Source organism: Oncorhynchus mykiss, chromosome 26 (assembly GCF_013265735.2).
Source record: "Oncorhynchus mykiss isolate Arlee chromosome 26, USDA_OmykA_1.1, whole genome shotgun sequence".
Taxonomy (NCBI): domain Eukaryota; kingdom Metazoa; phylum Chordata; class Actinopteri; order Salmoniformes; family Salmonidae; genus Oncorhynchus; species Oncorhynchus mykiss.
This window is the reverse complement of record NC_048590.1, coordinates 27,052,177-27,066,243: the sequence shown is the minus strand read 5'-3', so window position 1 is coordinate 27,066,243 and position 14,067 is coordinate 27,052,177. Positions and strand designations below refer to the sequence as shown.

Genomic DNA, 14,067 nt, shown 5'->3' with positions numbered 1-14,067 from the left:
CAGCTGCTTAATGTACAGTACTCCTAGCCACACTACACACTACCCCCCCCCCCCCCCCCACACACACACACACACACACACACATCACTATACTCCCCTCTCTCCTACCCAGCCAGAGCCCCAGCCTCAGCCTCGGTCTTGACACAGCCACGGCTATTTCTGTTCCACAGACTGATAGCTCCAACTGCAGATCATTGATTTTACGGGAAGCCCTGTTTACAGACTACCATCGACCTGAGGTGACTTTTTGCCTCCTGAAGTAGGAGCAGCACTGGAGCATCCTTGTGTCTGTGTTATACAAAGATAAACACTGGCCTGATTTGAAACACTTTGATGTACTGTGTTAGGAATCATACTTAATTAGCATTGTAACATATTTTGTTAATTGTGTAAAAACTAATTGGCCTAGATGTTAGTACAGTATATAGTAGAGAAAATTGGTCTAGGGGTGATAGGGACAGCCGGTGTAAGGCCGAGGCAGCGAGAAGGAGAGAAGCAGCCTGTGCCTCAATGTAGTCCCTTAGGAAGATCCCACCATCTAAGGCTTAGGGATAAGGGTAATACAGGGGCCTTATGTTGGGCATTACCATGGACTTAAGGCAAAGAGTGAGATGTATGCATACATTTCAATGTTGATTAATTGGGGTAAGCCTTGGAGAAGAGCCCCTGGTCATTCTGCCTGAGGACTACAATGGTTCCCCCATCGATAAGCACGTCCCCTGTGCAACATCAAAGGCCCTCCCTGATTTATCAATAAGAAGCCTTCCTTCCCACATTTTCCTGTAACTTGCTTAGCATTTACACCATTGATTTTCCAATAAGCACCCATACCCTGCGGTGGCTGGCCAGGCTGAGGCTCTGTGAGATGGCTCAGACTCACACAGACAGCCCTCCTGAAGGACAATGGGAGATGGGGGGGGATAGTGGCTTTTTGGGTATTTATATTTTTCAAGGTCTCCCCTCAGCTAGAAAGCCTGTGGTCTAGGTGTAAATGGAGGGGGGTAAGGTGGGGTTTAGGTCCAAGCCCGATGGGGGTGTTCTCAGCTGGGGCTGGGCCAGAGTTAATTCCCCAGGAGACCCTGGTTCTCCCTGGTCCTCTGGAGGCCTGGCCCCCAGGCAGGTGATTGTGCATGCTTATAATCAGATGGATCCTTAGCCTTTAATTCCTCCCTGGCTTGGCCGTTAAATCCCACATAATGAAAGGGCCAATAAATAAAAACTTATCTCATTTTCTGCAAAATGACAACCAGATCCACTCTCTGACTGGGTTCATTAGGACCTGGGCCCTTTCAATAGGCTCAACCTTATCTGCTCTGTTAAGGTGCGGGGAGAACATAATGCTTTTTATGCCTCTAAGTCAGAGACAGGTGAAAAGAGGGTCTGGCATTTGACTTCTGTAGAAGAGGTGTGAGGATGGGTGGGAGGACTGCCCCCTATGGCCAGGTCTTGTGTAGTGTGTATGGACATGCTCCCTCCCTTTCTCCCAGAGTCCAGGAATCCATGCTTTTCTTCCCTCTGATTATCTCTTATTGTGAGTTGAGGCTTGTTTTGGCTGCTTATTGTTTGTCTCTCAGCCCAGTGGGCCCAGTGAGGGAGGGAGAGAGACAGAGAGAGTGAGAGGGGGGGAGAACACAAGTGCAGGGTTGGAAAGCACAGGCCATGGCAGGAATCCTGTTGTTTTCCTTTAGCAGCAGCTCAGATACCAGTATGCAAAGGAAAAGTCCAAGTCATTTGCATAGTACAGTACCTAACCTTGGGCGTTAATGTTAACATACTGCAGGCAGTACTACCTTTACCGGCATGATTCATCCTTTTAATGTGTGTTTATTATAGCACAGAGACACTTTGCCCCATACTTCCCTCTTTGCCCTTCCAGCGCTCCTGTCAGTCTGTCCATCTCCCTCATTTAGTGCCTTTGAAAGATTCAAGCTTTTCCTGCTCTAAACAGGTGTCGCTTAGCGAGCAGACCTCCTGAAGACAAACAGGGAGATAGCTTTGTATCAGCCGGCCCTGCGACTCTCCGACTCCAGACAATCCCATTGCACATCAGTAACCACCACAGGTTATTGAATTAGACCATCTTGATTTTAAAGAGCAATCCTGTTTTCTAGTAAGCAGTGGACACGCTGAGCTGGCTCAGGCCACGGCTCAGCCTCTATCACTGGCCAGGGGTCATCCTCCTCTCCTCTCCCACTCTAATTGCTTTAGACACTTTACAAGGACGTGATGCTAATAGATGCATAGTGCACACACATATAGTTATACAATAGCTACATGCTAGCACCGCTGTTTAAACTCCAGGAGCCATAAAGGGATATTGGACAAAGGACTGGAGAAATGTAGTGAATGAGGGATGTAAAGTAGTAGTTTAGGCTGGTGTGCTGTGTGTTTTTCCACCCCACCCCTCTGTGGGCTAGACTCCCCATGTAGCAGGCAGTGATGTGGGCACAGTGTTCGGGGCATGGTCAGGACAGGCAGTGATTTGGGCACAGTGTTCGGGGCATGGTCAGGACAGGTAGTGATGTGGGCACAGTGTTCGGGGCATGGTCAGGACAGACAGTGATGTGGGCACAGTGTTCGGGGCATGGTCAGGACAGACAGTGATGTGGGCACAGTGTTGGGGGCATGGTCAGGACAGACAGTGATGTGGGCACAGTGTTCGGGGCATGGTCAGGACAGGCAGTGATGTGGGCACAGTGTTCGGGGCATGGTCAGGACAGACAGTGATGTGGGCACAGTGTTCGGGGCATGGTCAGGACAGACAGTGATGTGGGCACAGTGTTCGGGGCATGGTCAGGACAGACAGTGATGTGGGCACAGTGTTCGGGGCATGGTCAGGACAGACAGTGATGTGGGCACAGTGTTCGGGGCATGGTCAGGACAGACAGTGATGTGGGCACAGTGTTCGGGGCATGGTCAGGACAGGCAGTGGAATCTGGAGGAGGGGCTGATGGAACAACAGATTACAGGAAAAGGTGTGAAGGAGATCCATGTTCAGACAGGATGGGTGCTCATCTCATTGCTACTTCTTCTCATTAGACGAATCACCCACAGGAAAGTTTGTTCCTTTTTTTGTAGTTAGCTGCAAAATATGATCCAGGTGTCCTTTGTTTAATAAATGAATGAGTTATTTTATTTTTCTGTTAGGCATGGATTTTTTTTAGTAAAAGAAATTAATTCGCTGTGGTTTCGTTTACCTCAGTCCATTTGGTTGAAATGTCGGCAGAGCGCCTAGTGTTCTCTTATTAATGGCGCAGATAGTAAATGCAGACTGACCTGGTTACTATCCCCTCTCTCAATATGGCAGCCAGCTACAAATCATGTCTGTCTGGATCAAGTAATCCTCTTAATAAGCCTACTATCTTTCATTCTGAATGCAAAGCAACAGAGAGGCTCTGTCTGTGTGGAGTACAAACAATGAGAGCAGGTGGACATGGGCTGACATCAAATGGTTGCCTACCTTCACTGTTTTCAGTGGAAGATCCTGCAACTACTACACCCGCCTTGTCTTCATTACGCTCAGATAATGCAGTTAAACATACAATATCGGACTTCTTATCAAACCAATTATATGCATTAATTACACCTGATTAGAATTCACTCCTCCTGTCAGGGCAGACGGTCATAATTTGCAAATCCAGTCAAAATACAAAGGTGCATGCTAAAAGACTCGCCCTGTTGTTTGAGTAGCATAAGTGCATATAGAGTGGGGGGGTATTTTCTATCAGACATGAATGAAGAGCGAGGCAGACATGATCAATCTCTCCAGTGTGGGCCAGCCCTCTCTAGTTAAAATGATAGGGGGGTGGGGGTAGAGCCACACTGTCTGATCACAGCTACAATTTGCATCCCTAAGTAAGTAAATAAGTAAATAAATCAAGTGGCGGCAGCGAATGTGCTAATCAGCCGGGACATGGCGGCTGGGCTGAGCATAGTGCCGGGAAACTTTGCTCATGTAATATTCAGTACTGGCTGGGTTAAAGGGCAGGCCAGAGTTATTGGTTTCAGCCCGGTCGCCCCCCTCTAATCAATGCTGCCTGCATCCCTTTAATACAATTATTAGCTCAGCAGTATCTCGCGCTATCATTTTATCTCCTCGCCACTCTAAATTGCGGCCTGTGTATTGCTGGGCCACTGGTGCTCAGGGCATGGCCAGCTCCTGAAAGCACAGCTCCCATTTATTCTTTCAGAGGCAGAGGATGGCTGGAGTGTTTGAAACCAGGCTGACCGAGGAGGTGGATGCCAGATCTAAACACAGCTGCATTTCAGACCCAACCCAGATGGTGTATTTTGGGCTTTACTGAAAACATTGCCTTTTTTCCTCTCCTCCTCTTTGAGAGAGTGTGTATGCGAGGACACAAGTAATTACCTGCGTTGCATACTGCGTTGTGTGCACTCAACGAGAGAGAGGAGTGGGTGATGTGTTTTTCTATGCATGATTTCTCTTATTTCAGTAGGAAGGGAGAGGGCTGTAAAATGGCTGTGAAGTTATCAGCAGTACCCTTCACTTCTTCTCTAGTTATGTAAATGTATCATGTCCTGATGGGTGGTTTCTCTGTGTCTAATTATCGCACAGTGAATCTATTTTATCCATTAAGTTAGGCCTGTTTCTCCCTCTTTCTGACTGGAAGTTAATTAAAAACGGATGTAGGATTTGGAGAATGTAAGATTAGGGGTGTTGTTTGGAAGGTGAAGATAAAAGATGGTAACTTCCTGATATGGCAGGAAGATGAATCGTGGGACGACTTATTAGTGCTCGTCTCAGGTATTGTGTTTAAGTACCTAATCTAACATAATGAGCACTCTGTCATTTACCTAATTAGATCGCACACTTTTGGCTCTCACCCGATGCACTATACATTAAATGTGTTCTTCTCGCCTGGGTTCTATAGATAGATGTTCCTTTGATGAAGGTGCTTTTTATCCCCACTTACGTGATGAGAGCATTAGGGGAGGGGAAAATATGGAAGTACTTAGGATGAGAACAATGCTATGGGTTATGTTTATGAAAGGAGTTTATACAACCTTAGGAAGAGAGACTGTATATGTGTCCTTGTTGATAACCATGGTCCTTTCATATATGCATTACCATTATAGTCTCTTACCAATCTCTCTCTCTCTCTCTCTTCTCTCTCTGTGTCTTCAGGCCTGGATGCGATGAACACCTCATGTAGGCATCAGCATGGACAGCTGTGAGTCTCCCGTGGTTTCTGGGACAGACGATGGGCTCGGCTCCTCCACCACCTCCCAGCAACAGCAGCAGCAGCATTACCCTCTGCAGACCTGGAACGATCACTCTAACTCGCAGGTCCCTCCCAGCAGCCAGCCCTCTTCCCTGGAGCCCCTGTCTCTCTCTGCACCCTACCCCTCTGTGAGAGAGCCACAGCAGCAGCAGCATCCAACCCGGACCCCACCCCTGGCCCACAGCGACAGCTCCGCCTCAGGCCAGCTGCACCCCAGAAGAGAGGAGCTCAACGAGGAGCAGGAGGGAGTGAGCTGCGGAGAGGAAGAAGAAGAATTGGAGGACTTGGATGAGATGGAGATCGACAGCTGTTTCCCAAGTCTGCAGCCCTTCCCCGGAGTACCCATAGCTCCTGGAGGAGGGGGCATGCCCACGCTGCTACGCCAGCAGCCCAACCGACGAAGGGGTGTGGCGGAGAGCGGGAGTGAGGAAGGAGAGGAGGAGGAAGAAGAGGAGAGCAGTGATGTGGAGAACCTGGCTGGAGAGATAGTCTACCAGCCGGACGGCTCAGCCTACATTGTTGAAAGTCTCAGCCAGCTGATCCAAAGTGGAGGGGGTGCGGTGCCCGGCCTGCTCCCCACAAACTCTCTCCCCGTGGCGGGGAAGCCGGGGGAACCTGCTGGGACCTCATCCTCGGTATACCCTCAGATCATCAACACGTTCCACATAGCCTCGTCGTTCGGGAAGTGGTTTGGTTCCTCAGACCAAGGTTTCCCCAATACCTCCACCCTGGCAGGCCTCAGTCCTGTCCTGCACAGTTTCCGCGTCTTCGATGTGCGGCACAAAAGCAACAAGGATTACCTGAACAGCGACGGGTCTGCCAAGAAGTCCTGCGTATCCAAAGATGTTCCCAACAACGTGGATTTCTCCAAATTTGATGGGCTGGCCCTCTATGGCAAGGGAAAGCCCATCCTCATGTGTTTTCTCTGCAAACTGTCCTTCGGCTACCCGCGGTCTTTCGCTACTCATGCCGTCCACGACCACCGCATGACCCTGTGTGAGGATGAGAGGCGGCTGCTGGGGGACAATAAGGCATCTGCCATCATCCAGGGCATCGGGAAGGACAAAGAACCCCTCATCAGCTTCCTGGAACCAAAAAACAAGAGCTTTCCTATGCCGGCACCCTCCACCATGGTCCCCATGAACTCTGGCCAGAGCTTCTATGGCACGTTCAGTGGGATCCACCTGGAGGCAGGGAGCAGCAGTGGGGGCAGCGAGGCCCTCCTGAACAAAGACTCTGACTCCTCTGGCCTCCAGCAGCAGCAAGGCTCCCTCCTCTCTCTGGGGGGGCTGGGAAACCCCAAAGCACCTGCTCTTACCTCAACCCCAGGCCCTGCCAAAGACTCCAACGCCCTGCCCAAGCAGGGAGGGAGAACAGAGGGGCCTGCTGGGAAAGAGGGGATCCGCAGGCGGGAGCACGGGGACAAGGAGGGGCGAGAAGGCAAGGTACGTTTTGCTAGCCAGGAGGGGGGCTCGGAAGAAGAGGAGGAACTGTTATTAGAGGAAGAGGAAGACGAGGTGGAGGAAGAAGGAACTGCGCTGGCCTGTGTTGGTAACAGTAGCAGTGGCGGTGGAGAAGTGGGGAAACCGGCTGTATCAAACCAAAGCATTTCCAAATCTCCTTTATTAATACCTAGTAGCGCTCTCCAGCCTACTGCCTGCCCATCTGCAGCCAGCCCCACGCTCAACAGCAAAGCCCCAGCTTCCACTTCTTCTTCCTCTGTCAGGGAAGAGGGCTCGGCGGCAGACGGTGGGGGGAGGACCTCGGAGCTCCCTCTGAGCTTTAACTGCCAGGGGCCCACTGTCCCCATGGCGATGGCAGCTGCAGCCAGCAGAGGGAGCGAGGACGTCGCCGCGGGCACCTCCTCACCTCTGGCCTCCAACTCCGCCGCCGACGAAAGTGCCAATCGAGATAGTGCCACAGCTCCTGAACCAAATGATTGCCCGGCAGAGGGAGAGGAGGACAGCGGAGCCCTTCTGCACCATCACCACCTGCACCATCACCACCACCACCTCCACCCCTCAGCCCACTCCCACTCTCACCCACACCCCCACCCAGGGGGGTCCTGTGAAATGGGCGGTGGCGGTGAGTGCCCTCAGAACCACGGGCCTGGAGGAAGTGGGGTGGAATGCCCCAAATGCGACACCGTCCTGGGCTCCTCGCGGTCCCTGGGCGGACACATGACCATGATGCACTCGCGCAACTCATGCAAGACACTCAAGTGTCCCAAGTGCAACTGGCATTACAAGTACCAGCAGACCCTGGAGGCCCACATGAAGGAGAAGCACCCAGACTCCGGTGGCTCCTGTGTGTACTGCAGCAGTGGCCAGAGCCACCCGCGTCTGGCCCGTGGAGAGAGCTACACCTGCGGATACAAGCCCTTCCGCTGCGAGGTCAGTACTTCAACCTAGTCAGTTGAAGATCCAACCTAGTCAGTTGAAGTACTGACCTCAGCTTAATGACTAGTATACTGACAGGTGGTAGGACTTTGAATAGAACTTTAGCACAATGTGAAATATGTTGATATGTTGACATGTTGACTGATATGACATATCAATCAACATGTCATGATATGATTTATATTTCATGGACTATAAGTTAGAGGCAACAAAGATTTCCACTTTACAACATGAGCAAAAATGAACGTCCTCTCTCTATTTTCTAGGTGTGTAACTACTCGACCACCACCAAGGGCAACCTGAGCATCCACATGCAGTCGGACAAGCATCTGAACAACATGCAGACCCTGCAGAACGGAGGCTCCATCCCCTCCGCCGAGCAGCAGGTGTTTGGCCAGCACCCTGGAGGGGTAGGAGTGGTGACCGTGCCCTCTGTGACCCAGGCCAGCACCCACCACCCGCCCCACCACCACCACCCCACCCAGTCCTCCACTCACATGACGGGGCCCTGCGGTTCCCCCTCGCCCACCAAGCCAAAAAGCAAGCCCACGTGGCGCTGCGAAGTGTGCGACTACGAGACCAACGTGGCGCGGAACCTGCGCATCCACATGACCAGCGAGAAACACATGCACAACATGATGCTGCTGCAACAGAATGTGACCCAGATGCAGCATGGTCGGCTGGGCCTGGGGGCCATGCCCTCTCCCTCCGAGGCCGAGCTCTACCAGTACTACCTGACCCAGAACATGAGCCTGCCTCCAGGCCTCAAGATGGACCCGGCTGGAGCTGAGGCCCAGTTCCTCCTGGGAGGCTTCCACCTGGACCCCAACATGGCCACCTTGGCCCCCCAACTAGGTGAGCTCGCTCAGTCTGCCTCTGCAACAGTGGAACAGTGGGAGCCATTCTGGCTCTTCCCTCAGTACTGACTCAGGTCACCACAGAGAAGGCAGACTGCAGTTCAGTACGAGTTCACAAGGGGTGGGATCGCTCTCACTGCTACCAGCTGTTTATTTTTAAACATGAAATACACAGTTATAAACAGTATGTGTCTAAATGGAAGATTCAGCTTTGATTTAAAAAATGCTTAACTTTTTAACCCATTTAGACATAGGCTAATTGTGTTAATTTATTTACTGAATGTGTGTAGCGTGGCCAGTAAATGAATGCATGAATGGTAAGTCATTTTATATTTACATTCAATGATTTTTAGTTTTAGTGATGAATATAGAATATAAAAAAATCCCCATGAGAAACAGCAGAGCAGCCATTTCTCTGAACCAACATGCAGGCAAAGGGTTAACCAGGGAACACATTAGCCCTCCCTCCCTCTCACACACACTCTATACACACAATCCTATCTTTCATGTTGGCAGCGGTCTCTTTCTTTCTGTTTCTGTTGCCCGAAGGTACACCTGCCCTACTGAACTTAACATCATTCGCCCTTTTTCCAAGCAAAGAGCCCCATTGAGATAAAAGAGGGGAGGTGAAACAACGGCATTGTATAAAACACGAGATTTCTAGAGGGTGGACCTAACTCACAACAGTCCCTTTCTGACTTAGTGTAGCAGACGACTTGTTAGTTGTTACCATATGACAGTTTCTCTCTCACCAATGTGCCAGGCACAATGACTTCCATGCCATGTTCTGTCTAGTTGGAGCTGAATCGATATCTTCCCCATAAAAGAGGGGATCCTCTCCAGACTGTGGCCTTGGTATTAGGATAGTGTTTCACTCCGGCTCGGCTGAGAAGAGTGGACCTTTAGACTCAAGGCTAGTGAAGCTATCGGTGGAGCTTCAGTTAGGGACTTTTTGGGTTGATTTTAGAGAAAGCTGACCCTGGTTAAAAAACGACCCTAGCCATTAGAGTTATGAGAGCTTTTTTTTGTCTCCATCAGTTATTAAGCGGTGTAGGTAGAACTTCTCTGAACGTTCCTTAATAGCCTCAAATATGCCCCCCAAACTCACACATCCACACTTCACTTCATAACACACGTAGGAGTTTAGTTTACATTTCCAGTCTATGTCACTCTATCTGGGTCACACTGACTGGGAAAGTCCCCCTGTGATACCTTGTTTTCCTCACAATAGGCTGCGGGAGGGAGAGAGGAAGAGAGAGAGAGAGCAGCTCAGTGAGCCTTCCTCTTGTTCGCCCATGTCCTCCAGGCCTCCTCTGAACATCAGCGTTTTCATGTCATTATTTCCAAACTGCCACTGAACTCCGCCACTGGAGCTCTCTTTTTTCCCCCAACGTCGTAATAGCAGCTATAAATTTTATCTTGGTCAAAGAAGGGAGGAGTAGAGGGCCCAGTATGGGTAATTCAGCGGCATAGCTGAGTGTTTGGCGTGCCAGTTACAACCCCACAGTTTGTACAGACTTGTCTCCAACTGTCGCCGGTTCAAAGACACGAACAAGAATTGATTGCTGTGACTAATTTTTTATCCCTCTCTTGCCATCTGGTTCATTTTCCTGTGAGGGAACGTTTAATAAGCATGTTACAGGGAGGCAATGATGAGGCATTACTCTCAGCCCTAAAACCACCACAGTGTCATCCCGAGCCACACACATTTTGATTGACTGTACACACCAATACACTCCATCACACACACAACTCTGCCGTCATAACTCTGTCTGTGCAGCTCGAGGACAGATAGTATCCGTCTGTACCTCCTTCCCTTTAGTCCTCTTTTCCACTGTGTATTTCTGACTTTTGAGGACATTGTTAGACAGAGAGAGAGATGACAAATCCTGACCTCACATGATCTCACCCTCTTGATAATCCTTATCCCCAGGACTGAGCTGCTGCAGATACAGAGAGAGGGGGGAGAGAGAGGGGGGAAAGCGATATGGGGGGGGGGGGGGGGGGCTTAGTTATTATGTGCTCTACTTTGTTGTCCAATATACTGCCTGAATGCTGCAGCATCTAGGTAGAGCTCTCTGAAAATCCAGCCAAGCTGGTCCACCACTAATCTTTTGGAAGTTCCACCAAGCCCTGTAGAGACACGTTAATATATTTACAGCCTGGACTTGGACTCTGCTTATGTCAAAGAATAGAGTTTCCAAGATTTCCCAATGATGTGTGTTTATCTCAAGCCTTTTAATGTTATTTGAAAGTGAAAATATTTCCACAGCGTCCTGCCTCCCTTTCCTTAAACATTAATATGGACTGACAACGTCTCAGTCAAAATATTCTAGGTTATATTTAACAGAGACCTGCTTACATCTAAAACACATGTAGGGACCGCAGACTGAACCTATTCTCACACAGCCGTGAAGGCAGAGGTAATCACTGTGTCTGTGTCGGAGCATGGAGTCTACAGTGGAAAAGAGTGTGAGAGCCGCACAGGAATGAGAGAATAAGGATGAGGAATGGAGAGGAAGAGATAGAGATAGGGGTAGTAACTAGTGAGGTGACAGAGAGAGAGAGAGAGAGAGAGAGAGAGAGAGAGAGAGAGAGAAGTGGGGCCCTGGCTGGAGAGGTGGATCTGTGAGTGATTTCAGAGGGCTTCACAGAGGTCTCCCCGTCCCGGCTATAAAAACTCAGGTAATGGAGAAAAGTCAGAGAGCAGGCTGCATACTGCAGCAATAAATAAAAAGAGGCTGCTGGAATTAATTTAGTGTAAAGCCAGGCGGGGTCAGGCAGTGCGCTCCGTCTGGGCAGTGATAGATTAAAGATCAGCGAGCAAAAAACTCCCCAGCCACTCTTACCGCCTTTTATTTTTATCCCTCCTCCTCCCCAGACTGTAGATATGGTTGTTTCTGTTGTTGGATCTGGATGCGTTGTTCTTTTACTTCTCCCTCTTCGCTCAGTACTGAGGAGGATTCATCTGGTAGGTGTCTGTATCGATTTAGCAGCTATGCAGAGTCGAAAGAGGCAGGAGAATCCAAAGAGAAAAGTGGATTTTTTGTATTATTATTCTGTGGACAAGGGCTCTGGATTTGATTTACAGTAATGTATGCTTGGGAACTCTTTAGTTCTCTTGTAATGATAGAATAACTTTCTTTTTCTGCGGAGCTCACGGCCTCTGGAGTTGATTTAGTACCGGGCCGTGAAAGTGCACCAGTCCAAACAGGACGACGTGTATATCCTTACTCTGGCAGTGCAGCGTTTCTGCACCCTGCGAAAAAGTCCAGACTTTCTTTCTCTCGGCTCAAAGGAAGGATAATCTTGATTTAATCAAATTAGGTACATAAATACACACATGCACATTATCCTCAGAGGGGTATTGGAACTAGAGAGCAAATCCACTTTGACTGCAGAGACAAACATGGCTCTTTGTTGAAAGTTGAACCGTACACCTTTCACATTTCCTAGGACATTTTCCCATGCTGAAGGAGGCTCAAAGAACTGAGAGCCCCTTTGGAAAACCCCATGCTTCCACCCCTCTAAGAAACTCTAAATAACTCCTGATGTCCAGAAAAGTACATGTAACACAAAGTGAAATAGAGTGATGGCTAGATAGGAATAATCCCTGAAAGCTGTACTTAGAATTCAAAGTTTGTGAAATTTGAAAATAACCAACTGACCATGTGCATATAACCATCTAAGCACTTTCTCTCTCTCTCTCTCTCTCTCTCTCTCTCTCTCTCTCTCTCTCTCTCTCTCTCTCTCTCTCTCTCTCTCTCTCTCTCTTTCTCTCTCTCTCACACACACAATTTCTCTCTCTCTTCCCTCCTCTCCATCTTTCTCTCTTTCTGTCCCCGGTGCTCAGTAGGTGGGGAGATCCCCATGGACATGCGGCTGGGCAGCGTTGGTGGTCAGTTGGTGTCTGAGGAGCTGATGACCCTGGGGGAGAGCTTGTCGCAGACCAGTGACCCCTCCCTCAAGCTGTTCCAGTGTGCCGTGTGCAACCGCTTCACCACCGACAACCTGGACGTGCTGGGCATGCACATGGGTGCTGAGCGCAGCCTGCCCGAGGAGGAGTGGCGCGCCGTGGTGGGCGACTCGCACCAGTGCAAGCTGTGCCGTTACACCACACAGCTGAAGGCCAACTTCCAGCTGCACTGCAAGACCGACAAGCATGTGCAGAAGTACCAGCTGGTGGCCCACATCAAGGAGGGGGGCAAGGGCAACGAGTGGCGCCTGAAGTGCGTAGCCATCGGCAACCCAGTGCACCTGAAGTGCAACGCCTGCGACTACTACACTAACAGCCTGGAGAAGCTACGCATGCATACCATCAACTCCCGCCACGAGGCCAGCCTCAAACTGTACAAGGTACGTGCTTCACCTTCACCTCTCATCCCTCCTTTCACCCTACCGTTCTCCCCTTCCACCGTTCGTCCCTCTTCTCTTCTTCCTTCCTAACGTTACATTCCTCCACGGTATTCCACTGCAGATCTCTGGATTCTGCTCCGCTGCTAGCCTCTCCCACCGGTCATGAATGATGGCCCCGTTGTCTAACCCTTCTGTTCACAGGGCCCATGTTCACAGGGCCCATACAGAGGAGTGGGGGGGCTAGAACATAGCAGGTGGATCCGGGTAAGGAGGATAAGGGGTGAAATCACTAGGAGAGGGATGAAGAAGTGTGAGGAGACAGAGGTTTGGTGTTAACACTCCTCGGAGCGGGAAAGGCAGAATTGTTCTCGACAGCCGTATTGATTTTCTCTGGACTTGGAGCTTCACCTTCTCCTCTAATCATTCCATAATAGCCAATGGATGAACACTCTCTGAACAAATGGCCATAAATCTAACAGGTCTGATTCCACTTAGGCACCTATCCTGTGTGTCTGTGGCTAGACTAGGGCTACTCTGTGTTTAACCCAACCTGGCATGGCTATATAGACGGCTAACACAATCACACACACACACTAAGACGTAAACAAACACATACCGTTCACCCACGCATTCACACACCCACACAACTGTAGCTCATCACACTGCTCTGTCCCCAAACACACTGTGCCTTTATTTACACAAAGACTCTGCTCCATTCTCAAGTGTTAGGCTATTGGAAAGTAAATGGGCAAAACAAACAATATATTCTACTGGTTTTATACGAGCTTAACTCTTATTTTCTGTCTTTTTGCAGTATAACTGCTCTTGGCAAATAGTGTAATATAGGAGGGGGGAAAATGAGGAGACATTATTGTGTTTTTAATCACATTAAAAAAGCTAGGGTAAAATATACCAATTGAAAACCCTCTCCAAACGCCTGTCTCTCTGGCCCTACTGAAAGCCCCCTGCTTTATGAATGGTTCCTGGGATCCGCTGATGTTTTTATTGCAGGTTTCCTGTCTGCAAGGCCTTTGTAGTGAGAGATCCTACAGTAACGGATACCAAAAAAAAATCAACACTTAGAGGGAGGTGTGAGGCTCTGCTCCCAGGTTGACCATTAGGAGGGCCGGAGGGGCAGGCCGTGTTGACGCTTGGTCAGGGTAGGGGCCCGGCCGGCATCCCAGCAGCCTCTGGGCCTGGAGAGAGACAGAG

General features: G+C 49.8%; 1 protein-coding gene across 1 annotated transcript in view; it reads left to right on the top strand.

Annotated features, from left to right (window-relative positions):
- LOC110506519 (zinc finger homeobox protein 3-like) overlaps nucleotides 1–14,067 on the top strand; it is a 193,809-nt gene that overhangs the window by 61,403 nt on the left and 118,339 nt on the right. Inside the window, 4 exon segments of the mRNA XM_021586186.2 lie at nucleotides 5,147–7,636; nucleotides 7,909–8,497; nucleotides 8,790–8,816; nucleotides 12,353–12,855. Coding sequence (XP_021441861.2) covers nucleotides 5,183–7,636; nucleotides 7,909–8,497; nucleotides 8,790–8,816; nucleotides 12,353–12,855 — 3,573 coding nt within the window. The 5' untranslated portion in view covers nucleotides 5,147–5,182.